Below are 24,258 nucleotides of genomic sequence, written 5' to 3'. Positions count from 1 at the left end.
GTGATGATGGATGGGGGGAAAGGAATGGAGGCCTATTGTTGGACAGGGGGAGCAGGAAGAGGTGCTGATGGACACGGGGGGGGGAATGAAGGGAGGCCTACTGCTGGACATGGGGAGCAGGAAGAGGTGCTGATGGACAGGGGGGGAAATGAAGGGAGGCCTACTGCTGGACAGAGGGAGCAGGAAGAGGTGATGATGGACACGGGGGAAAAATGAAGGGAGGCTAACTGCTGGACAGGGGGAGCAGGAAGAGGTGCTGAAGGACAGGGGGGAGGTAAAACAAAGGGAGAAGGGCTGCTGCTGGATAAGGGGAGCAGTGAAGAGGTGGTGGTGAACACAGGGGAGGTAAAAATAAGGGAGAATGGACAGGAAAAAGCGGCTAAGGGGACAGAGAGAGAAAGAAGTAAAGACAGACACATATATTCTAGCACCCGTTAATGTAACGGGCTATAAAGCTAGTTGTTTAATAAACTTCAACACACTTAAAAGAGAAAACAAAAATAAAAAAGAGAAATTTAGAAAATCAGCATCGCCAAGCCTTCGCAGTTGCTCAAGTAATTGGTTCCATAACTAGGGTCCACACACATAAAATATAGATTTTCCTATATTGTTTGCGGCAAATTTCATGAACAGATGGGACCGCCAGGGCATTCATTGCCTTTTCAAGGAACGTAAATTCCATGGTGGTCGCGAACTACAAAGGGAGTCTAACAAAACCGGAGATTTCCTGCCAGCCGATATTTTAAAAAAAAGTAGCAACAATTTACAACGAGTACAATACTCAATTGGCAACCAGTGCTATTCTTTAAGAACAGGAGTGATGTGTTCAAATCTAGAAGTTCCAGTAATGAACCTTCAACCTGCCTGCTGGTTTGCCTTTTTATTTGTCTGGTTATGGTTGGTTGGTTGGTTGATTGCTGTCTATGGCAGCTCTTGCCATCGGGCTATATTTATATGAGTATTGTCCTTTTCATATTTTCCTCTTTCCTGTCTTTTCTATTTGAGCTCCTTTAGTTTGGACCCAGGAAATGCGATATAGCAAGATTAATAAACCAAAACTCGAAGTATTGATCCCTGATTAGGATGAAAAATAGGGATCTCTGCGCAGTTTCTCTGTAGGGACGGCAGTCGCTCCAGAACCATATCGTGCGGAACGCGATCTGTGGAATCTTTTCACTTTCTCTGCCTATCAGAATCGGCTTTGGGATCCTGGAGAAAACTTTCCAGTTTAATAGAGGAGGAAGAGTCATCTTTCTTCTGGCTTCCTGTGAGGATGGTGAATGTCACAGAGTCTTGCAGAACTGCAGTTCTGTAAAGAAAGGGGGAAAAAAAAGCTATAACTTACCTAACCCTTTGCATGCATCCAATGTTCACCATTCTAGATCAGTAGTTCCCAACCCACCTCCAGCCAGTCAGGTTTTCAGGATAGCCCTAATGAATATGCAAGGGGCAGGTTTCATGCATATTCATTAGGGCTATCCCAAAAATCTGTCTGGTTAGTGGTCCTCCAGGACAGGGTTGGGAACCACTGTTCTAGATCACCTGAAATACTTGAACAAATTTTTTCCCTCTGGCAGTTCTGGCAGGCAGATCTATTTTCAAAATTGTAGGCATTCATGCTAAGCACCAGTAACTATTATTCAGTAATTAACATTTTACTGAAACATACAAGATGCAAATTAGAGAATGACACGGTGATAAAATTCATCACCGTTCCCGTCCCCGCGGATAACCGCGGGAAATCATCTTCATGTCATTCTTTAAGGAGAGAGGGAAGAATCAGAGTTTGCATGGCCTCAACCACTGACCCACAAGCTTTGCTTTGAAGAATGCTGGTGTAGAAGGACTGAGGTTGAAACAGACACTACAGAATGATAGTCTCTGATATCCAGAGCAGATATTGTGATGTCATAATGCTTCATTCCACCAGTGCCTAAGAGCCAATCACATCAGTGATGTCACAATGGCTTCATTATCCTTGGCTTACATAAGAATCAGAGTATGAATGGCCACAACTAGAGAATGACACGGGGAAAAAATCTGTCCCCGTCACCGCCCCGTCACCGGCCCACCATCCTCTGCACCGCCCCGTCACCGCCGTTCCCTTCACCGCCCCGTCACCGTCACTGCCATCCCTTTCACCGCCCCGTCACCGCCACTGCCATCCCATTCACCGCCCCGTCACCGTCCCCGCTGCATCCATATAAGCCTTAGTACTGTAATATTTAGCTTATTCCTTTCTTATAAATCAAAGTTCCTGCTGCTGAACTAGAGAAAGAGATGTTCAGCTGGCAGGGCTTTGTTTATAAATTTTTATCAACACAACTAATATACTATTTTATCCTAAAGCAAAAAATAAATAAATAAATATAATTTTTTTTTCTACCTTTGTTGTCTGGTTTCTGCTTTCCACATCTTCTCATTGAATTCCTTCCATCCACTGTGTGTCTTCTCTCTGCGTCTTCCATTTGCTGTTACTGTGCCTCTCCCTTAACCTCCCCCCCAATTGGTCTAGCACCCATCTTCTTCCCTCCGCTCCCGCATAGTCTGGCATCTGTCTTCTTCCCACTCTGTCTTCCACATTTCCCTTGGGGGTCTGTTCCTCTCCACCCTCCTTCAATGTCTGTTCTATTCCTTTCCACCACCACCCTTCCCTCCCTCCTTTACCATCTGTTCCTTTCTACTACCCTTCAGCTCCTCTCGCGTGGCCTATCTACCTTCCTTCCTCTTATTTTCATGGCACGTTACAATGTAATTTGTGCAAGCCACTGGAGCCTGCAAGCTCGGTCCCTGTCCCATCCCCACAAACCATCTCGCTTCTGTGCTCCTATTTTCTCCATTTCTAATATCTCCCCTATGTATCTGTCATTGCCCCCCCTGTGTCCATATACCATCCCCATGGCATGTCCCCTTTATGTCTCTGTCCCTATGCCCCATGCACATAATTTCCCCTCTTTCTGTTACCTTCCTGTGTCCAGATTTCCCCTATCTTCCTCTTCCATACCAGTGTGTCTCTTCTTTTCAACCCCATCTAGCTTTTTTCCCTCTTTCTTCCCCCCCCCCCCCCTGCTTCTAGCATCTGGCTCACCTGCCAGTCCTTCCCTTTCTTTCCTGCTGTGGGTTTTTCTTTCCGACTTCATCCCCTTGGCCCAGAATCTCTTTCCCTTTCACTCCCTCCTTCCAATTTGAGCCGGGAACACTAGCGATCGCACGGTCCCCGCAGCTCACACCCGCCTGCCCAATCGATTCTAGTGTTTAGCCAGCTCTCTCCCTTCTCCTCACCTTAGTTTGTAGATTTTCTTTTTCGGCGACCCGCACGCTATCAGAGAGCCGCGCACGCGCGGCTGCTCAGTGTTCAATCTTCTGCTCTGCTGCAACTTCCTGTTTCCGGTTGCGTCAGAGCAGAAGATTGAACACTGAGCAGCCGCGCGTGCGCGGCTCTCTGATAGCGTGCGGGTCGCCGAAAAAGAAAATCTACAAACTAAGGTGAGGAGAAGGGAGAGAGCTGGCTAAACACTAGAATCGATTGGGCAGGCGGGTGTGAGCTGCGGGGACCGCGCGATCCTTCATGCCTCACTGCGGGGACAAGACCATTCACCGCCCCGCTAGTTTTCTTCCCTGTTTTCGGCGGGTGACCCGCGGCTAAAATGCGGTGGCCGCGGGTAAACCGCCACTGTGTCATTCTCTAGCCACAACCATTGACCCTCAAGCTTTGCTTTGAAGAACGCTGGTGTAGAAGGACAGAGGATGAAATAAGACACTAGAAAATGACATGGGATTATTTCCTGCGGTTATCCGCAGGGACGGGAATGGTGATGAATTTTTGTCGCCGTGTCATTCTCTAATGCAAATGGAATAGATAAGGTTCAGTATTGTATCATTAAGAGTTCTCAGTTCTGCGTCCAGTTTAAGAAAATAATCTTTCCATTTCCAAACATCTCAGACAGCTTTACCGTAAGTCTGGGTCAGCATTTCTTCCCTGAAAATTAATTATATCGGCATCCTAACAATCTCTTTCCTTTGAAGTTCTAAAGCACATTGTACTCATTATTATATCTACACTGTTCGTAAACATCACCATTCTTTAAGAGTCATGCCACCTTCAAAGGGTATATCTGTAACTAGAGAGGAATACCCTGATGGGGAAAGACTTATTTTGGGGGCTATTTGTGGGATTTAAAAAAAAAAAAAAAAGTTGCCAAGCCCTGCATGCCCCTCCACTCCCCCAGATCATTGTTTTGTGGTTCTATGGTAGACAATGACACGGAGACAAATTTTTTCCCCCTCCCTGCGGGAACTCCTTTCCTGTCCATCCCGACGAGTTCTTTTCCTGCCCCTGCCCCCATTCCTGCAAGCTCTGGCCTCATCTGCACAAGCCTCAAACATTTTAACATAATAAGTGTTCAAGGCTTGTGTGATTAAGGCAGAGCTTATAGGATTGGGGCAGGGGCAGCGAATAAACTCATGGGGATGGGAGAGGGAAACTGAGTTCATGTGGGGACGGGGAAAAATTTGTTCCCTAGTCATTCTCTATGGGATAGATAAGGGGGACAGGGGAGAGTGTGGCGCAGTGGTTAAAGCTACAGCCTCCGCACCCTGAGGTTGTGGGTTGAAACCCACGCTGCTCCTTGTGACCCTGGGCAAGTCACTTAATCCTCCCATTGCCCCAGGTACATTAGATGGATTGTGAGCCCGCCAGGAGAGACAGGGAAAAATGCTTGAGTACCTGAATAAATTGATGTAAACCATTCTGGGCTCACCTGGCAGAACAGTATAGAAAATTGCATAAATAAATAGTGTGAAACGTTTCAGCCTCTGATAACCAGAGCTGGTATTGTGACATCATAATGCCTCATTCCACCAGTGCCTAAGAGCCAACCTCATCAGTGATGTCACAATGGCTTGATTGCCCTATACTTGGCTCACTTTTACTACATCTTGATTTTTAGAGTGGCGCAGTGGTTAAAGCTACAGCCTCAGCACCCTGAGGTTGTGGGTTCAAACCCACGCTGTTCCTTGTGACCCTGGGTAAGTCACTTAATCCCCCCATTGCCCCAGGTCCATTAGATAGATTGTGAGGCCGCCAGGACAGAGAGGGAAAGATGCTTGAGTACCTGAATAAATTCATATAAACCATTCTGAGCTCCCCTGGGAGAACGGTATAGAAAATTGAATAAATAAATAAATAAATAAGATCTCTCCTTATTTCTTGCAGTTAGGGGAGTTGAGAAGGCAGAAGAATATTTTTCAAGGCCCTAATTTACATTTAAATTCTCACCTCGTATGCCCTCCACTCTCACTTCCCGCACTCCAGTAAAATGGTTAACATCATTCACTGGGGAATGACAAGGAAATTGTTCATCATTTTGTTCACAGACACACAGCAGGAAAATAAAATGGCAAAAAAAACCCTAGTGCGTTTTTTGAGCGCCGACCCCAGCGGTAACAGCTCCGACGCTTGAAGAATTCCTATGAGCGTCGGAACTGTTACCGCCGGTGCCGGTGCCAAAAACTATGCTACAGTTTTGTAAAAAGGGGGGGGGGGGGGTGTGATTAGAGTCTGGATCCTTCACTCACTAAGGGGCGCGTTTACTAAGACGTGCCGAAGTCTGGGCTTAGCGTGTTCTAACGCAAGGCTTTCCCGTGCTTTAACCCCAGATTGACCACAGCCTATTTTTAAAGCTTTTGTATTGTTTAATGGGTTGTGCACTAATGTTAAAGTCTACAGTGCTAGCAAAAAATTTATTGAGGTGCCTTTGGTGCCTCCCCTATTTAGGAGATGCTAAGACCCCCCCCCCCATTCTATAAATGCCTAAGCATCTGCTTACCGTTCTCTCCCCGTAGGCGTTTCAAGTCAGGAGCCACGATATTCTCACCTAAGTTTTTGGGTATGGTCATTTTTGTGTCATTCAATCACGGCTCTTGTGTTCAATCATGACCCCCCCCCCCCCCGAGGAAGGCAACGTACTACTGAAACACGGCCCGTGTAGGCTCCGGTTTACGTTCTGTGAGCATCGAGTATACAGTATACACCCCGTGCGGACTTTTGATTCGCCCGATTCTGCCTCGGTTGTTGCCAGTGTCATCGCGGGACGTCTTCTACTATATCTAAGATTCAGCAGAGACATTTCTGCAGGAACAAGGGGGCTCCCTAGTCTCTTTCCCTTGCGAGAGGTCTCTAGCCCCTGCTAGTTGCACTTAGCACCTACTCCCTACTCATGTGCGTGATGTATTGTTTACCTTTTTAAAGGCTTAATTGGTGCCGAGAATTGGCAATTAACAATGTATAGTTGACGCTAATTGCACGGAATTGGATGGTAAGCGCCTAACTTGGTAGGTGCCTAGTCCAGAAAACCCTGGCGTAAATAGGGTGTGGCTAAGGTTAGGACACCTACCAACGCTAAGCCCGCTTTGGGCGCCACTAAGCGTGATTCCATAAAGTGCGCCTAACTTGGAATTGCGCTTAGTGCCACACTACTCAGCACCTAACATTTAGGCGCCATTTATAGAATTTCCCTATAAGCGCTCCCGTATTAACTCCACATTGTCCAATTTGTGTGCGCTAATCAGAACACGCTAGCTGGATAACCCTTCCGTACCCATTCTCTGCCCACGGCATGCCCCCTGCAAAAAATATTTTTACAATTGTTCTATTTCTATCATTTAAATTTCTCCAGAATTCTACTGTTCAACGGCTCCCCCTTCTGCTTCTATTCCTTTCTCTCCTCTCTTCTACCTTCCAAAGTATTTAGATCAATGCTGTCTTGTTAAAATGTTTATTTTATTTTTATTTTTCCTCTAACTCTACTTTTCACTTCTCTATTACCCTAAAGGTACTTTAGTTAGATTGTGAGCCTTCGGGACAGTAAGGGAATTTTTCAAGTACCTTTCTTATTTCTAAACTTAATGTATATTTTCTGTAAACCGCTTAGAACCTAACGGATGTAGCGGTATATAAGAAATAAATTGCATTACATTACATTACATTACAATATAGCTGACCCCTCCCCCTCTGCTTCCTACCAACAGCCTAATAGTTTCCGAATAGCTGCAGCACATTTGGGATTCTTGGCACAGCACGCCAATTGGGAAATCTAAGTTAAGCTGCCGAGGATTTGCTGACCCCACACCAAACATTTTTCAATAATTTTGCATATGTTAAATCTGTTAAGTCTGAATACCTGAACTTAAAATCATGGGGTAGGGAGTGGCCCATGAGGTAGTCGCTCCGCGTTTTCACTATTTGCTTTAGGAAATCTTTTATTGACTTGCTGTAGCCATTGAAAATGTAGTTAGCAAACAGTAGCTTGCCCTGAATATACATCTGCCAGAGAAGAGGAGAGAAAATCATTAAAGGATGAATAAATGAGATGGAATGGCTGGACTGGGACTCAGCAGATACAGATCCTGCCTCTCCCGCTGACATTCCCTGTGACCTTGGGCAAGTCATTTTATCTCAGGTACCGGAGTCACACATTTAAATGGCAGTTCTATAAGTGACTGTATTTACCTGCTCCTTGTGTGTGTAAATATCTAGAATATTAGCACTTATGGACATTAGTATACATTTATCTGTGAAAATGCCAATATGGCCCTGTGGGCTCTAGGCCCCCTCCTCCCCTCCATTCCCTCTCCTGGGCTGTCTGTTCCAGGGCATCCCGGCACTGGGCATCTGATACAGGGAGGCCTTTGCCCAACCCCCTGGACTATTTAATCTGGGGAGGTGGCTAGTGGTTTGTTGCCAAATAAGGGAAGCACCAGTAGGTGTCAAGCATCACCATTGTACAGGGGGAGGGGCTTCCACTGGTCCACTAGGGGCATGGTCATAGAAGGAAGGAGGATGGTTGGGGGTTCTGGGGCCTACCAGAAAGGGTTATCTAAGGCGAGGTGCTGCATTTCACCCCAGACAATCCATTTGTTCCCATACCGGAATCGTTACTCCCAAGATTCAGCAATCCGGGAAAAGTGAAACAAAGCAAAACAAGCATCAAATGTAGCCCATTCCTCTTACAATCGGGTGCAATTTAAAATTCCACTCCTTACCCCCACCACACAGCCATCCCTTTAGCTGATTTTCCCATGCAAAAAATTTGCAGAGGAAGTAAAGTTAGCATGGGAAAATCAGGAGTAACCTCTTGCAGTAAAGGATAGAGTAGCTTACTACTTCGTCCCAAGAATTTAAGCTCCCTGGGGAAGGATAAATTTATACCTGTGTGCAGTTTTTTTGGAGAACTTTATACAGATGTCTAAAAAGGGAAGACAAAGATCCAGAAGTAATGGAATAGTCCCATAGCCCCAATCTTATTTTCAAGTTGCATAAAAATGTACAGTAGAATCTCAGTTAGCAGGCACCCCCTCCCCCGACTGAAGAACCAGCGTAGCAGTGGTCATGAGCTTCAAAACAGGATGCTCATGGCCAGCCCTGGCAGAGCCTTTCCTCTGTCGTGATGACATGTCAGAGGAAAGGCCCTGCGGGGGCTGTCCATGAGCAGTCTATTTTGAGGCTGCCTCCTGCTGATTGGCTGCGCTTTGGGTAAGGAAGGGAGGGTGTAAGCGAGGGCGCTCGCCGCTCTGGACCACCACCTGCTTCTGCCACTTTGGGGAGAGAGGGAGGAGGGCTTTGCAGGTCAGGACCACTGCCACATTCGTGCTTCGGGGTGGGAGGGAGGGGGGTTTTCTGTCTCAGTTGCTTCTGGGCTTGGAGGCTTGAGGGAGGGAGGGGGATTTGCGGCTCAGGACGCTGCTGCGCTGGTTCTTCGGGTCAGGAGGAAGGTGAGGTTTGCGGCTCAGGGCTGCTGCCGCTGGTACTTCGAAAGACTTTGCCAGCGTCGACTCTTCTTCCTGGGTGCGACAGCAGGTTTGGGGTTGCTGCTTGTGCCAGGAACGTTACAGAGGTACGGGGGAAGTGGCATACACGCACAGCAGTGGGGGAGGGGGATGGAGAGGAGAATGGGTGTCTGTGCCCTCGCCAAGACAGTGCCCAGGGCAGACAGCTCTCCCCCCCCCCTCCCGCCTTAGTAAGCCACTGTCTGGTGGCCTCCTTCTCATATCACAACTGTAAAACTCTGGAATGTTCTCCCAGTGGACGTGAGAACAGAACCTTCATATATAAGGTCCCATAAATTATTGAAAACCTACATTAAGATGTAATTATTTTTTTTGCAGTGAATATAATGTACTTTATTTATCGAGATTTGATTGTCTCATACATATATGACATACACAAAGTATTATTAAATTTTAAATATTCCCCCCCTCAAAAAAAAAATCACTCCTTTTTATACAAAGAATAATGTCCACTCATAATTATGAAATGTTCAGGGGTTTTGTAAGATATATAGATCGGGGGGATGAGCTGCTTCTTGATTTAAATGCTATTTTACAGCAAGGGTGGTAGATGCATGGAACAGTCTCCCAGAAGAGACTGTCTAAATTCAAAAGGGCCTGGGATAGGCACATGGGATCTCTCGGAGAGAGAACGAAATAATGGTTACTGCGGATGGGCAGACTGGATGGGCCACTTGGCCTTTATCTGCTGTAGGAATGCCACAAAGGAAACACAAACACTCAGGCTTAGACTCAGGAGGAGGCGCTCCAAATGAATGGTCTCTCCCTCTTTTTATTGAGAATCATATCTCCATTAATTACTAGTTAATGCTCTACAAGGTTATAATTTCATAATGCATTTACAGTGAGGATTAAACCATTGTTTCGGCACACCGACCTAGGCCCTGTGTGCGGAACCGCCTGCGTGTTAACCCTGCCTGTGTTCTGATGCCCTGGATCGGAACTTATCAGATCTCCATCCCTACAATCTGCCATCATGTTTCTATATTATATGGATAAAATGTAATTTTGTTTGCTGAGACTGTATTATTAGCTATTACTTAAGACGATTATGGAATTTATGGATGTAAATCAGGGAGGATTGCTTCCTTCTATTTAACTTTATGGTAATCTGCACTAATCTCTTTTGACAATGTAGCGGAATATACATTTTTATATTGAATGTCCATGTCAAACCGGGTAGCCGACCCAACTTCTTATAATGTAATCTGCTCTTGAACTGACTAGGTAAAAGCAGAATAGAAAACCAGATTTAAATTTTTAATTTTTTCTTCTTAGCTATTTCTGGGCAAGAATCCAAAACTTTACCAAGCACAGTACCGGGTAAAGCTTTGGATTCTTGCCCAGAAATAGCTAAGAAGAAAAAATTAAAAATTTAAATTGAATCAGGTTGGGCAGACTGGATGGACCATTCGGGTCTTTATCTGCCGTCATCTACTATGTATGTTACTATGTTTGAAAACTCATGCAGCACAGTCCTTTCTCTCATAATGAATCTTATGACACTTCTATAGTTGTGATTTTACTTTCAGGAACGTATAACTTATGTTCTGTCCCCACAGCTTGCCTGTGCAGGTTTAGATTCAGGGTTTTTTTTTGTTTGTACTGACAGCCTGTAAACTAACACAGTCAAAAAACCAAAAAGAGAGGCAATATAACTCACACAGTACTAAGCTATTGAGTGACAAAAGAGAACATAAACAAACAAAAAGTCACTCCATATGTATTGAATCAGAAAAAAAAATCTAAAAATGTTCTTCTTTACTGTTTTTAGGAACTGGTTCCAGCGATTCTCTAAAGCTAAGTTTTATTCTTTTTAGAGTTTCATACCCAAAATGATAAAGCTATAACCTGTTTGGTTTTGCGTAATCAACTAAAAATAAAAAAATAATTTTTTTTTAATTCTTGTATACCGCCATACCCAAAAAGTTCTAGGCGGTTCACATCCATTCATTAAGGTCCGCGATGACACACGGATTTACAAAATTTTAACAAAATTACAGGCAATGAAGAGGGGGGCGGGGGGAACTCTTTAACTGAGATTTAGCAGAGGTAACGGTAAGACAGAAGGTAGAGTTGGAAGGTAAGAGATAACGAGAGAGAGACCAAGTAGGGGGAGGGGGGAGGAGGGGGAGCAGAAGGAACGGGGTGAGTGTGGGAAAGGGGAGAAGCAGGGGGCAAGGGGGGTTAAAAGCCCTGTTCGCGGAAGAGGTGCGTTTTGAAAAGTTTTCTAAAACTAAGGTAAGAGATATACCATATTTTCACATAGATAACGCGCACCCGTGTAAAACGCGCACACGGGTATAGCGCGCAAAAAACATATTTATGTACATAAATTTTTATATACCGCGCACAACCGTATACAGCGCATGCTGCCCGACTCTCCTTTCGCCCGCCCCGACTCTCCTCTGGAGACCCCGACTCTGTTTTCGCCCGCCCCGACTCTCCTTTCCTCCTTGAAGTACTGTCCCTACCCTGAAAGCCTGATGTCCCCCCCCCCGACGTCCGATTCACCCCCCCGCAGGACCGCTCACACCCCCACCCCAAAGGACCGCTCGCACGCACCCGCACCCGAAGAACCGCTCGCACCCCCACAGCCTCACCCCCCTCCCCCATGGAGAAGCTGTCTACCTTGTTTCCGGATGCCAGCGAGCCCAGCTGTTTTCTCTGCCGGCGGTCCCACCCCTTCTCTGAGCCCTGCTGCGCTGCTTTTTCTTCCGGCGGTCTCACCCTTTCTCTGACATCAGAGAAAGGGCGGGAACGCCTGAAGAGGAAGCAGCGCAGCACAGGGCTCTGAGAAGGGGCAGGACCACCGGCAGAGGAAGCAGCTGGGCTGGCATCCGGAAACAAGGTAGACAGCTTCTCCATGGGGGAGGGGGGGAGGCTGTGGGGGTGCGAGCGGTCCTTCGGGGTGGGAGTGCGAGCGCTTCTTCCGGGTGATGAATCGGGCGTCGGGGGGGGGGAGGGGAAACTATGTAAAAAAAATTTTGTACAACGCGCTCACACGTATAACGCGCAAGGGTATGCGCGGTTTGTAAAAACCACGTATAATGCGCGCGTTACATGCGAGAAAATATGGTATACCATTCTTCTGATACTGTATTGAACTATGCAATGATTGGGTGGTGAGGCAGTTTTATAGCCTTCATGTCTCTCAGCACAGTTCCTATAAACAGTAAAGAAAAACATTTTTAGATTTTTTTCTGATTCAATACATATGCAGTGACTTTTTGTTTGTTTATGTAACTAACACAAGCAGCTTCCTGATAGATTCCTGTCATTTCTGCTGTTGTAGGGTACAATGTTGTATGTGACCCATTTCCTCCCGTCTCCTTGAGACCTGTCTGGCTTCATACGAATTGCCATACTTGGATAGACCGAAGGTCCATCAAGCCCAGTATCCTGTTTTCAACAGTAGCCAATCCAGGCCCCCAAGTACTAGATCCCAAGGAGTAAAACAGATTTTATGCTGCTTATCCTAGGAATAAGCAATGGATTTCCCCCAAGCCATCTCAATAATAGCCTATGGACTTCTCTTTTAGGAAATTATCCAAACCTTTCTTAAACCCTGCTAAGCTAATTGATTTCACCACCTTCTATGGCCTCATGCCTCAGCCCAAAGCACAAATTTTTACCCTACCGGTCAACTCCTGAGCCTATTGTCCTTTTGGACAATGTTTTGTAGCCCTCCCTCAAGGGCAAAAGTCTTCATCTTCAGCACAGAAAGCAAAGCACTTCACGGCCCCTCTCTGCTTCTGGAATTTATCCTCTATCTTCCTTGCCCCACAATCTTGATAAACCAACTACAGACCATCCAAAAACGCAGCACTCAGGCTGAACTATTCAGTCGGAAAATTTGACCATATCACCAGTGCCTACCTAGACTCACACTGGCTACCGATACGAGCTCGAATCCAATTCAAATTCTACTGTATCTTATTCAAAGCAACAAACGGAACTGCACCCACCTATCTCAACAACCGGCTAAATCATAACAGCATATCCAGACCAAGAAGAACCCAGACCATATTCTCCTACCCACCACTTAAGGGCACTCAGCGCAAAAAAATGTACGATGGCCTCCTGGCGACGCAGGCAGCAAAGCTGGACCCCTCCATCCTTAACCTGCTGACAACTACAAGTGACTATAAATCATTCCGAAAAGAAATCAAAACTCTGCTTTTCAAAAAAACTATACAAACCTTCTTATCCCCCCCCCCTCGCTTCCTCCGCCTTCCACACAAACTACCAGCTAACCTCCCCCTTCTACTTGTATCCCCCCTCTGACCCTATCACGAAACCAACCCTAAACCTCTTCTTCCCTTCTATTCAACACCCTTACTCTGTAATTCCCTTGCATCCACTATATAAGCGTCCCCTGCATCTACTGTGTAATCATCCCCTAAAAGGCAACCTTGGCAATGTCCAGCTATCTTATACTGTTACTTGTAAATTCCTGGAAATGTCCAGCTATCTTACTCTGTAATCCGCTTAGAACTGCAAGGTACAGGCGGAATAGAAGTCACTAATGTAATGTAATAATTTTCTCCTTCAGTTAATTTAACATCTACCTACAGTCAATTGAACAGCATTCAGTTATCCATTCAGCAAAAAACAAAAAAGGTCTTTCTGTATATGTGCCAGAGTCAGTGTGTTACTCTTGGTTTCAGCAACCTACAGTCTAATTATTTGTAATAAACAGTTTGAAATTAAAAGCCAGAACCTTCTCCTTGGATGTCAGGCTAGTTTAGTACTGCAGTAGAATACACACTCTGGGAACAGCACAACTTAAACCATTAAATAGTATCACAGTCTATTATGCTTGTTTAAGCTTTCAATAAAAAAAAACTTTTAAAATTTTTTTAAAAATGTCTATTGCCATTCCTGACCTTTAACAGCTAATGCTGTTTACTGCCCAAAACAGCACACCAAGTGCCAAAAGATTTGCAGCCTATTGATTTCAGCTGGCTTCTCTGACATCGTGGCATATAGAGAGATCTTAATTCACTGCGCTTCAGGGTTTTTACGCAAATTCTTAAACATGGGCTGCAGTTTTTGCTTTATGAGCTACTGATGCGCAATTAAGAGTCTCTGGGCAATCTTCCTATAAAAACAAAATTGCTAGGAGGTTGAGGGAAGCATCTCTACACACCAGCGTCTTTTAAACTGTGTGCCCCAAAGAGATTCCAGATTTTTAATTTTAAAAATTCCCTTCATAAGTATACTCTTGACGACATGTATATCGCGTATGCAAGAGTCTGTCAATGTTATGAGCGTCTGTGTATGTAAGGATACAACCGCCCAGACAAGCATTATTCTTTGACGTGATTGGTCCTTGAAATGTCAAGTAATTCTATTTTTATTTTTTTTATGCAGTAGTTATTACATTACATTACTTTAGAGATTTCTATTCCGCCATTACCTTGCAGTTCAAGGTGGATTACAAAAGAATTAAGGTTGGTCAGTTACAAGAAGAGAACAGTGGTCATGACTAGTGAAGAGGGCGGGTATTCTCAGGGAGTTAAGAAGATAGGAGGAATGAGGTAATCGTGATGTTAAGACTTAATCAGGGATTTCTTGAAGAGTATGGTCTTTATTTCTTTTCTGAATAACCTGTAGTCTGTGGTTGTAATCAGCAGATTGGAGATTTGGTTATCCAGTTTCGCTGCTTGGGTGGCTAGGAGGCCATCGTAAAGTTTTTTTCGTTTAACTTCTTTGATTGGCGGGTGTGTGAATAGGGTGTGAGATTTTCTATGTCTGGTTGAGGTATTATGAATCAGTCGGTTGTCCTAACTTGAGCAAGCAATCAAGGCTTTGTTACCATTTGGATCTTCTTATCTTTGCGAATTTGGATTTCCAGCTCTGACAGAAATTAAATTTTAAAAACAAGAGAGAACAACTGCAGATGTTGGATGATGAAATGCGTGTTTGATTGTCGACTATCGAGCCGCGTTTTGAGTTAATTTGCATGCAAAAACAAGCACATCCATTGCGTTGATTAGCAATTCTATTTTATCTACTTTGGTTTCACTGTTGTTATAATTACGCATACATAGCTTAAAGAGCTTTAAATAAATAACTCTCAAATATAATTTTGTTGGTTTTGCAATTTTATAATTTTAATGATAGTGTGCTGTGAAAAACATTTGCTCCAATTAGTGCGCTGGAGCTAAAAAAAAAAAGTGTTTGAGAGACACTGCTATATACAAAGCAAACATACCCACTGGGTCACAGCCCAAGTAATTGGTGATTAAGGCCTAGATTCTCAAAATTTGTGGTATAAACCGACAGGCCGCTGTAGCAGCCGTTATTGTAACGATTTTGTTTCCCCCCAAAAAAAAACTACTATAATTTATATGAATCTTGTAATTTTTATTTTTTTACCCATGAGACACAATCAAATCACACGCTAGAGAAGCACTTTTCAAAGTGCCAGCACAGTCGCTGATATTTGGTTGCCAAAAGTGGACACCACGCTTGGAGAATCACTTGGCGATGATGAAGAATTGCCCGGAGTGCTCGTTTAAATATTGATGAGTCCATTTGCAGGACAGAATTGGAGACTGCTAGGAAGCTCGGAAAAGACCACGATAAGCCATTTTGAGAATCTGCCACTACAATACATGCACGCTAAACCATCTGGAGCAGGTTCAGCAACCACGTTAAAGGCAACGTTCAGTTTTGAGAATCTAGGCCTTAGTGACCACTAGGGGAGAAGGCCTTTGCAAGTGTCAAATGTTATGTATACACTAAGACGCAGATCTCCGAGTTGAGATCCACCTGCATTTTTTTAGGTTTTATATGTAAAATGTTTTTTATATGTAAAATGTTTCCCAAAGTAAGTTTTTCCACCGTCCATCACTCAGTAAAATTTCCTTAGTAGGCCGAACTTCAATATCTGCAAAGGGGGTTTAGCCAAACTTGAAGTAGATACTCCAGTTGGCGAGTAAAGTCCAACTTGGGGAATCCCTCCCCCTTCAATATAGAAGAAAAAAACAATGGGGGGACTGGGGTCACTGATTAAAGTCTATCCACTGGGACACTAGCTTTTTGGAGTACGGGCAGCACCCAGCCAGGCTCTTCCTTTAGTTCCCCAATAACAAAGAGACAAATGGTACCTTCTAGAAGAGAAATGGCAGAGTCTCCAGCTCCTTGGCTCTTTCAGACTCCAAAGGGGCCTCTCATTCCCCTTTGGGTATGCCCTTTGGCCGCAATCGCAGTGGCTGTATTCCAGCGGCAGCAGTTGATGCTGCTATACCACACCTTTCCACAAACTCTCTAGGCTTCTGCCCCAAAGAGGGCCTTAAGTGTCCAGAGTCAAGGCCACATACAGCTGAGGTCCCATTTTGTGTTTGCCCCAGGTGCTGTGTGCTTAAGTCCAGCACTGTACATCTGTCCCTAAACCCCGTGGAAGACAAGTTCATAAACATAATACATAAATACCAGTGGAGGAGCGGCCTAGTGGTTAGAGCTGCTGACTCAGCACCCACTGCCGCTCCTTGGGACTCTGGGCAAGTTGCTTAATGCTTCATTGCCCCAGGTACAAATAAGTGCCTGTTTAAAATATGTAAACCTCTCTAATTATAACCACACAGAAAAAGTGATATGTCAAATCCCATCCCCTGTACCTGTCTTAACCAATACATAACTATATTTTCCAGAAAGAATGTTTTGGGAAGGCTCTTAAATAGTTAAAGATTTAGGCTAACAGCAGTTATAGTGAGCTACGTTTCTTTCAGATTCAAGTTACCACTTCCATATGGAAATACAGAAACAGTAAGTTGGAAGGAAACCAACATATTCCCATGGGGCTGTGTTCTCTGCACTTCTGTTATGTCAACAGAGGCTCCACACAAAGCCACCACTATTCTGGAAACTTTATATTGGGCAGAAGGGAGAGAGGCAGATGCTCCCAAACACAGGGTGGGGGCTGTCTCTTGGCTCAGATTACTAGTGGCCAAATCCTGGAAGCTTTTATCTCCCAGCACTGTGGGTTTTCTCTTCTCCTAGTCCTATCGTACTAGGTAGGAGACAGTGAAAAAAAGGCACTTGGATTCTTTTAAAACATTAGATGTTTCATTTCCTATTTGAGGCAGAGTTAACACATGCCCCAGAAAGGAAGACTAACCTTACTGCAGGAAGGAGGCAGTTCAGCAGGGACCTGAACAGGAGACAGGAGAGAAGCTGCAAGACCAGATGTTAAGCCTGAGGCAAAAGGAAAGGGGGAAAATGCGCAAAAAGGCCCAAATCAACTTAGCACAGCATATCCTCGGTCCAAAGATTTAATGTCCTGCAGCTTCAAGAGCAAACAAAAATTCTACAGAAAAAAAAGAAGCCATCTGCAAAATCAACTCTGTGGATATGTTTTGTCCAGGCCTAAAATTTAGCACTTTCAGGCTAAGTCCCACAGAGCAATTTATAGAATACTTTGCATGCAGAATTATTTCCCTTTCTGATAAAGATAAATTTCATGAGAAATTGGTTGTGTGTTCCTGGCTCTAGTGACGAGATTTTTAAAAAATCTCCCCCCCCCAAAAAAAAAAAAAAATAAAATAAAATTTCCCTCTCACATGCCAGTGGCAGATTCTTAAAAACATCACTTGTCCCTATGCACAAAGGCCTGGACACATGACCCCGCCCTGTTCTGACTCCAGCCCCACCCCTACAAAGCCTCCTCTTCTTCCGGACGAGCTTCAGCCATGTCTGGAGTTCCTGGAGCATGCACGGGTGTATGTGACGTTATCTGTGTATGCTCGGAGGCTCTCCAGACATGCCCAGAGCTCGTCAGGGCTTTCTAAAACCCGGACAAATGCCCATAATGTTTGGACTTCTGTCCCCTCCTCAAGCCCTGTCTCACTATAAAGTAGCTAAATCCAGAAGGAGAAATGTCTGCCCGCTCCTGCCCTGATGTGGCATTTTGCAAAACGGCAGTTCCTGGCTCCTAGAAGCATGTCACATATATGGGGTAAACCTTTACATGACAGACTAAATCATAGTGGTACATGGTGGTGCTAAAGTGGGAGTGAGTGGCTATTTCACCTGTCCACTTCCAGCCACTTTGGAATGTGTCAGAGATTGAAGGGGGTAGCCCAGAAGCTACTGTCTTGAGGGGGGGGTGGAGATTATGGGAGGGGAAATTCTTACTTGCAATATTTTGAACCCTGCCTGGACTAGGGCAGGGGAGGGAGGTTATATCCAAGATAGATTACTGTAATGCACTCTTTAAAGGCATAGCTCAAAAAGAAATCAAACGTTTACAGATTATACAGAACACTTCGGTCAAGCTTATCTTTAAAGCCAAAAAATTCGACCATGTCACTCCACTTCTTAAGGAAGCCCATTGGCTTCCTGTTACTCACAGAATCATATATAAACTCAGCTTGCTTACTTTCAAATCTCTTTCTCTTAAAACTCCGGCTTTTATATATAAATCATTAATCCCTTACACCACGAAAAGAACATTAAGATCTACTGACCAGCATCTACTGTCAATCCCATCCCTTAAAATCATAAACACAAGACGCCAATATATTTTTTCCGTTACTGCTCCCCAAACTTGGAATTCTTTACCTTACCACTTGAGACAAGAAGTCAATCTAGAGAAATTCAAAAGTAACCTGAAAACCTTTCTATTTAATGATGCCTTTATAAACTAACAATAATTTCATCATAAATCAATTTCAGGACCAAGCCTCACCCCTTCCTCATGTACCTTCCCTAAATGTTATCCCCATCTTTATTTTTATATTGTAACTTCTTGCCCATTTCTTTCCCATATGTTTCTAGTATTGTCATTCTGTCTTAAGTTCAGTCAACATTCTTCAATGTATTACTATGTTATATTGTAAATTTTATATAATGTACATCGCTTTGAATTTAGATAAAACGATTAATCAAAACTGAATTAAACTTGGAAACTTGGAGGGAGGTACTAGACACACTAGACCACTGTGGATCTGAGGTCCCTTTCTAGGGGACCAATGGGGAATCAAGGCTTCCTAGAAGTTGGCCATTTAATATGGATAGGGGGAAGACATTAAGGGATACTAGTCCACTAGGGCTTTGAGGCCACATAAGAGGTTCTCTCAATCAGAAGCCTATTTAAGATATTGTTTCTTTTGGAAGTTGAAGGATGGAAAAAAGTGTGGGATTTAAGTTTTGAATGCGTCTTTAAATAAATGGCTCTTGAGAAGGCCTTTTCACGTGCACCTTTTTGCAAAACTGCACATCCATGAACTACTTTGCATGAATTTTTATCACAGCTGCTCATTAATGTGTCATTTATATAAACCTTAACTTTATTACAACGGTGGCCCATTTGCAAAACCTTTTCACAAAAAAAGCCAACACTCATTTTGCACTATTTAAAATGCAAAGCCACTTTTATCAACCCCATAATTCCTTCCGAATAAAGTGTGGATGCCGTGGTGGTCTATTTGGATACGTGAATATAAAGATCAGTGTTGGTAATCCCCATTAAAAACAGTACAGATACCAAGATGTATATTGCCTTTTCTTTTTAACAACTTGAGCTTCTAATAAAAAGACCTCTAAAAAGAAAAATTGAAAAAGCATCACTGCCACCATACAGACTGACTTTTATTTCAATTAGTTCATCTATAATAGGAACCACCCTTCATCTCCCCAAAATGTCTTCACAGGAATTTAGAAAACACTGAAACTATGCAAAATACCTCTTTCTAAAGCAGTGTTTCTCAACTCGGTCCTGGATTACCCCCTTGCCAGTCAGGTTTTCAGGCTACCCTCCAACGCTTCAGGAAACATTTGAAAACTTGGCTTTTCTCCAAAATGTAACTACTTCCTCCCTCTCCATTATACTAAGTCCCCTCTTTCCTTCCTTTTTACCAAGCCCTTCTTCTTTCCATTGGAGTTCCTTTCTTTATTAATTCCTGTAAACCGTGTCGAGCTCCACTTCTGTGGAGATGATGCAGTATATAAACTTAAGGTTTAGTTTAGTTTAGAATATAAACTTGATTTGCATGCACTGCTTCCATTATATGCAAATTTATTTCATGCAAATTCATTGTGGTTATGCTGAAAACCTGACCAGGACTGAGTTGAGGAACACTGTTCTAAAGAGGAAAAAAAAAAAGAGAAAAGGAAAAAAAAACCCCCCTCAGAATCAATTCACCACTGGTGTAGTCATGGTGGGGAGGGGGCTTGGGCTTGAATTGTTCCTGCAGTGGTGGGTGAGCTTCGGCTCATATCAGGTCTCGGCATGCACGGCAGAGCTGACATTAGTGACGGAAGCACGCCCCAGTGAATTAAGTGCTGCTTATTCAGCACAGGCCCAACTGAGGTAGAAGAGTTCTTTGGCTGATGGGGCTTGGCATCCCTGCCAGCAAAGGTAATGTATTCAAGAAAGCATGGGACAGGCACATGGGATCTCTTAGAGAGAGGAAGAGATAATGGTTACTGCGGATGGGCAGACTGGATGGGCCACTTGGCCTTTAGCTGCCATCATGTTTCTCTGTTTCTATAATCATAAAGGTCTATGGCATCACAACGCAGGTGTAAAGAGCCTTAGCCAATAGGGAGAGGAGGAGATAGTGGATGCTGTGGATGGGCAGACTGGATGGGCCACTTGGCCTTTAGCTGCCATCATGTGTTTCTATAATCATAAAACTCTGACATCACAATGCAGGTGTAAAGAGCCTTAGCCAATAGGGAGAGGAGGAGATAGTGGATGCTGCGGATGGGCAGACTGGATGGGCCATTTCCCCTTTAGCTGCCATCAGTGGCATAGCAAGGGTAAGCGATGCCTGGGTGGTGGCCCCCTCGCGCGGCCCCCTTTCCTTCCCCACACCTTTTTAGTTTTCCTTGCTTGAGCAGCCTTACGAACTTGCTGCCTATGTCATGTCGGCTATCCCTCTGACATCACTTCCCAGGCAGAGAGAGGTGGGCAGCAAGTTCGTAATGCTGCTCAAGCAAGGAAAAATCAGAGGTAAGAAGGAAGGGAAGGGGCGCACGAGCGGGGCTCTGGGGCTTGGGAAGGAGCAGATGGGGGACAGAAAGGAGGATGGGTAGATCCCCTTCCCCCACACTCCCCTGCCTGCACCACTGTCTGCCATCGTGTTTCTATGTATTACTGGAGTGAGTAGCTGCAGCTGCCAGAGAGAGGGGAGAGAATATCAAGCCCCCTCAGACCACATTTGGGAACTCCCCCAAATGGACCTCTGATTACACCCCTTAAATTCACATATTCTACTTCTTGAAATATGGTATTCAAGCCAGCACAGACCCACTGCCCAAGATGAGCAAAACTCTTGAGCAAACTTTAACTCGCAAACCGAGCGTTGACTCGATCAACCAGCATGTCCACCCCAGGAACCAGCTTCTCTCCCCCTGCGATACATACAGAAACCACAGAATGGGATAAACTGACGGCACTCTATCAAGCTAATCAAGAAATGCATTACCCAATCTCAATGCTCCAAATACCCCTAAGAACAGTTTTTGGTTTTTTTATTCAAATACCCATACAACAATTTATACCACTGTGCAGCTTGGTGACCCAAGAAATCAGCCTGAAAGCATAGGGATATTTGGATATTTGGAGCATTGAGATTGGGCACCAAATTTCTGCCTCTCTATGGCCACATTTTTGGTCTTGGAGAATAAAAACTACAAGGGCAGCATCTATGAGGCAGACCTGGTTCTTTTTGTTGCATAGAGCTTTTTGGACCCCAGTTCGTTTACAGAAGTTGGATAGCTCTAGGTCCAATAGATGCTGGCATTGTAGTTTAGAAGCTGGGACTTTAGATCATTTAATTTTTTTCTGTCCCTATATAAATGTCTTTTGGAAGTTAATTTGGTCCCAAATTAATTCATTGTTAGAAAATCATGTTGCCCTTTCATATGATATTATACTATTTGGTACATCTATGAGATTTAAAAGCCCAATTTCAGCAAATAATAATAAACTTTTATTAATATTGACCGGGGATGCCATTCAACAGATTACTGGAAAGATTATACTAAACTTAATTATACCTTTTGGTGGAATTCAGTATGTCATATTTACAAAATGGAGAGGGTGCTTGACATACAGCAATGAAATTATCATAATTTTAAAAAGATTTGGGGGCCATTGATTACTTATTCTAATGATCCAGACATCTTAAACACCTTGGTATTATATAAGATACTAGTGTTTAAGCCCGTTACATTAACGGGTGCTAGAATATATGGCTGTCTGTCTTTCTTTCTTTATGTCTCTCTCCCTGCTCCTGTTTCTTTCTTCCTTTCTTTCTGTCTTTCTCCCTCCTGCAATTTTTTTCTCTCTCTCCCTGGCACCCTTTGCCTGTCTGTCTTTATTTCTGTGTCTCTCTGGTCCCCTGTCTGTCTTTATTTCTGTCTGTCTCTCTCCCTAGCCTCCTTTGTCTGTCTGTATTTCTTTCTGTGTCTCCCCCCCCCCCTACTTTCCTTTGCAGAAGCAGCAGCGGTTTTCCCTTCCCCTCCAGGTCCCTGCTGAGTAGTAGAAACATTTCCCCCCACCCCCCATTCCCTTCTTACCTTGAGCTGCCCTGCTCCGTTCGGCCCCTCCCCCTTCCCTTCCCGTGTGCTGGCCTGCTGCGGCTGAAGGTTTTTTTCGGCGACTCCTCCTGTTAAAACTCCCCCCCCTCCTCCTCCCGCAACCGCTCCTGTTCAAAGCGGCCTGCTGAGGTTCGCGGCCGCTGTAACGAACCTCGCAGGCCGCTCTCCAACTCGGTAGCATGTTCCCTCTGACGCGATTGCGTCAGAGGGAACGTGCTACCATGTGGAGAGCGGCCTGCGAGGTTCGTTACAGCGGCCGCGAACCTCAGCAGGCCGCTTTGAACAGGAGCGGTAGCGGCTGTTGCAGGAGGATTGGGGAGGGGGAATTCGTGAGCGGCGGCAGGACCATGAGGCGGGATTGAGTTTTTCGGCTTCCCCTATCTGGGGAAACCGCCGTGCCAAACTGAGCTGCGCGTGGGGCCGTAGTAAGCGCGGGGCATGCTGCAGTCTTGGCGGCCACGGACATACGGATCATGGAAGCACGCTGATAAGACTGCGCATGCGCCGCCTACGGTTTTATTATATAGATAGGTGGGGTGGGATTGGGAAAGATAATAATTGATAATTCTTTTATTATTAATAAATGGGTGGGTGGGAAGGGATTCTTTTATATTTTAATGATTATAAGTAAGATTGTCAAGTGATTTGTTAAAAATTTTTTCTGATTGATTATTATACACTTGTAAGATATGAAAATGAATAAAGATTAAAAAAAAAAAAGAAATGCATTACCTTAGTCCAATGAAAATGTGTCTTTTTTTTTTGCTTATTATGGCCTTCACTTTCACAAATTCAAGTACAGTAGTGCAATAGCCAAATAAATAAATAAATAATGCTATAAAAAAAAATCATCACATTTTAAGTGGGTTTGTGGTGCCACCTAGTGGCCAGACTCTTTTATTCTTGAGCTCTGTGTGTTGATATTATCTGGAACTTTTTCAGTGCAAGAATATTTACTTTATTTAAATAATACAGGGTGGGCAACAGAAAAGTAGCCCCGCCTCTGGCAATAGTATGACAAGATGGACGAGCAAGTGGATTGTTTTTATTCACTTACCCACATGTTACAACAGATGGTGAAAGTGGGTCCCGTTCATGTCTATGCACCTTCCACAATCACTAGTCGCTGTTCCAGGGAGAATACCATCTTTCTGGCACTGGTATTAGAGACGGGCTACTTTTCTGTGGCCCACCCTGTATATATTTATAATGTTAAATAGTTTTAGAGCTGATTAACTCATAACTACTACCAGGTAACCATGCATTAAAGCATATTATTTACCACAGGTTATATTATATGTGATGGGATTTATTAACTAATACAGTACTCCCCCAAAATTCACGGGGGTTACGTTCTTTGGAGTGACCGCAAACGTTGAAAAACTGCAAATAACAGATGAGTACTGTAATCAGTGCAGGAGCACGCGGGAGCTGGGACAGAACATCGGCAGGTGAGAGGGAGGCGAGTGAACACAGACCCAACAGCTCCCTCGGTCCTAGATTACCACACAAATTCTTCTCTGACCCGAGCGTGCCCTGACGGTGTCTGGAGCAGAACAGTCCCAGTCAGAAAATGTGCTGTAACTTCAGACATCTGAAGTGAGGGAAAAATTGCGAATTAGTGAGTCCGCAAATTCGCGAGGGTATACTGTAGCATGAGGTAAGGCACTTTAGAAAATCTAGTCCTTTATTTGCAGAGATCACCGAGTATAAATAATTTTTTTTCTTCCTCTGTTCTTTCAGTTTAATGCCTAGTCTAAGAGCTGCAACAGTTTCTCACGGCTTGTAAAAGATTGTGGGATACAGGCTTCTATTAATAAAACAAAATTCCTTCCATCATTATTTTTAGTTTCA

The 24,258-nt window shown here is 44.2% G+C and overlaps 1 protein-coding gene across 4 annotated transcripts in view; it reads right to left on the bottom strand.

Annotated features, from left to right (window-relative positions):
* Positions 1-344: 344 nt before the first annotated feature.
* The window catches only part of C7H3orf20 (chromosome 7 C3orf20 homolog), a 90,421-nt gene continuing 66,507 nt past the window's right edge, over positions 345-24,258 (bottom strand). The window contains exons 17-18 of one of the 4 annotated variants that reach the window (XM_033953078.1): positions 7,182-7,324; positions 345-1,309 (exon numbers count right to left, since the gene is read on the bottom strand). In XM_033953078.1, coding sequence (XP_033808969.1) covers positions 1,174-1,309; positions 7,182-7,324 — 279 coding nt within the window. In that variant the 3' untranslated portion in view covers positions 345-1,173. Of the gene's footprint in view, positions 1,310-7,181; positions 7,325-24,258 lie in introns of those variants that run through there. The other 3 variants (XM_033953079.1, XR_004540190.1, XR_004540189.1) reach the window with 3 other exon arrangements.

This window comes from Geotrypetes seraphini, chromosome 7, assembly GCF_902459505.1.
Source record: "Geotrypetes seraphini chromosome 7, aGeoSer1.1, whole genome shotgun sequence".
Lineage (NCBI taxonomy): Eukaryota > Metazoa > Chordata > Amphibia > Gymnophiona > Dermophiidae > Geotrypetes > Geotrypetes seraphini.
This window is presented reverse-complemented; position numbering and strand designations above follow the sequence as displayed.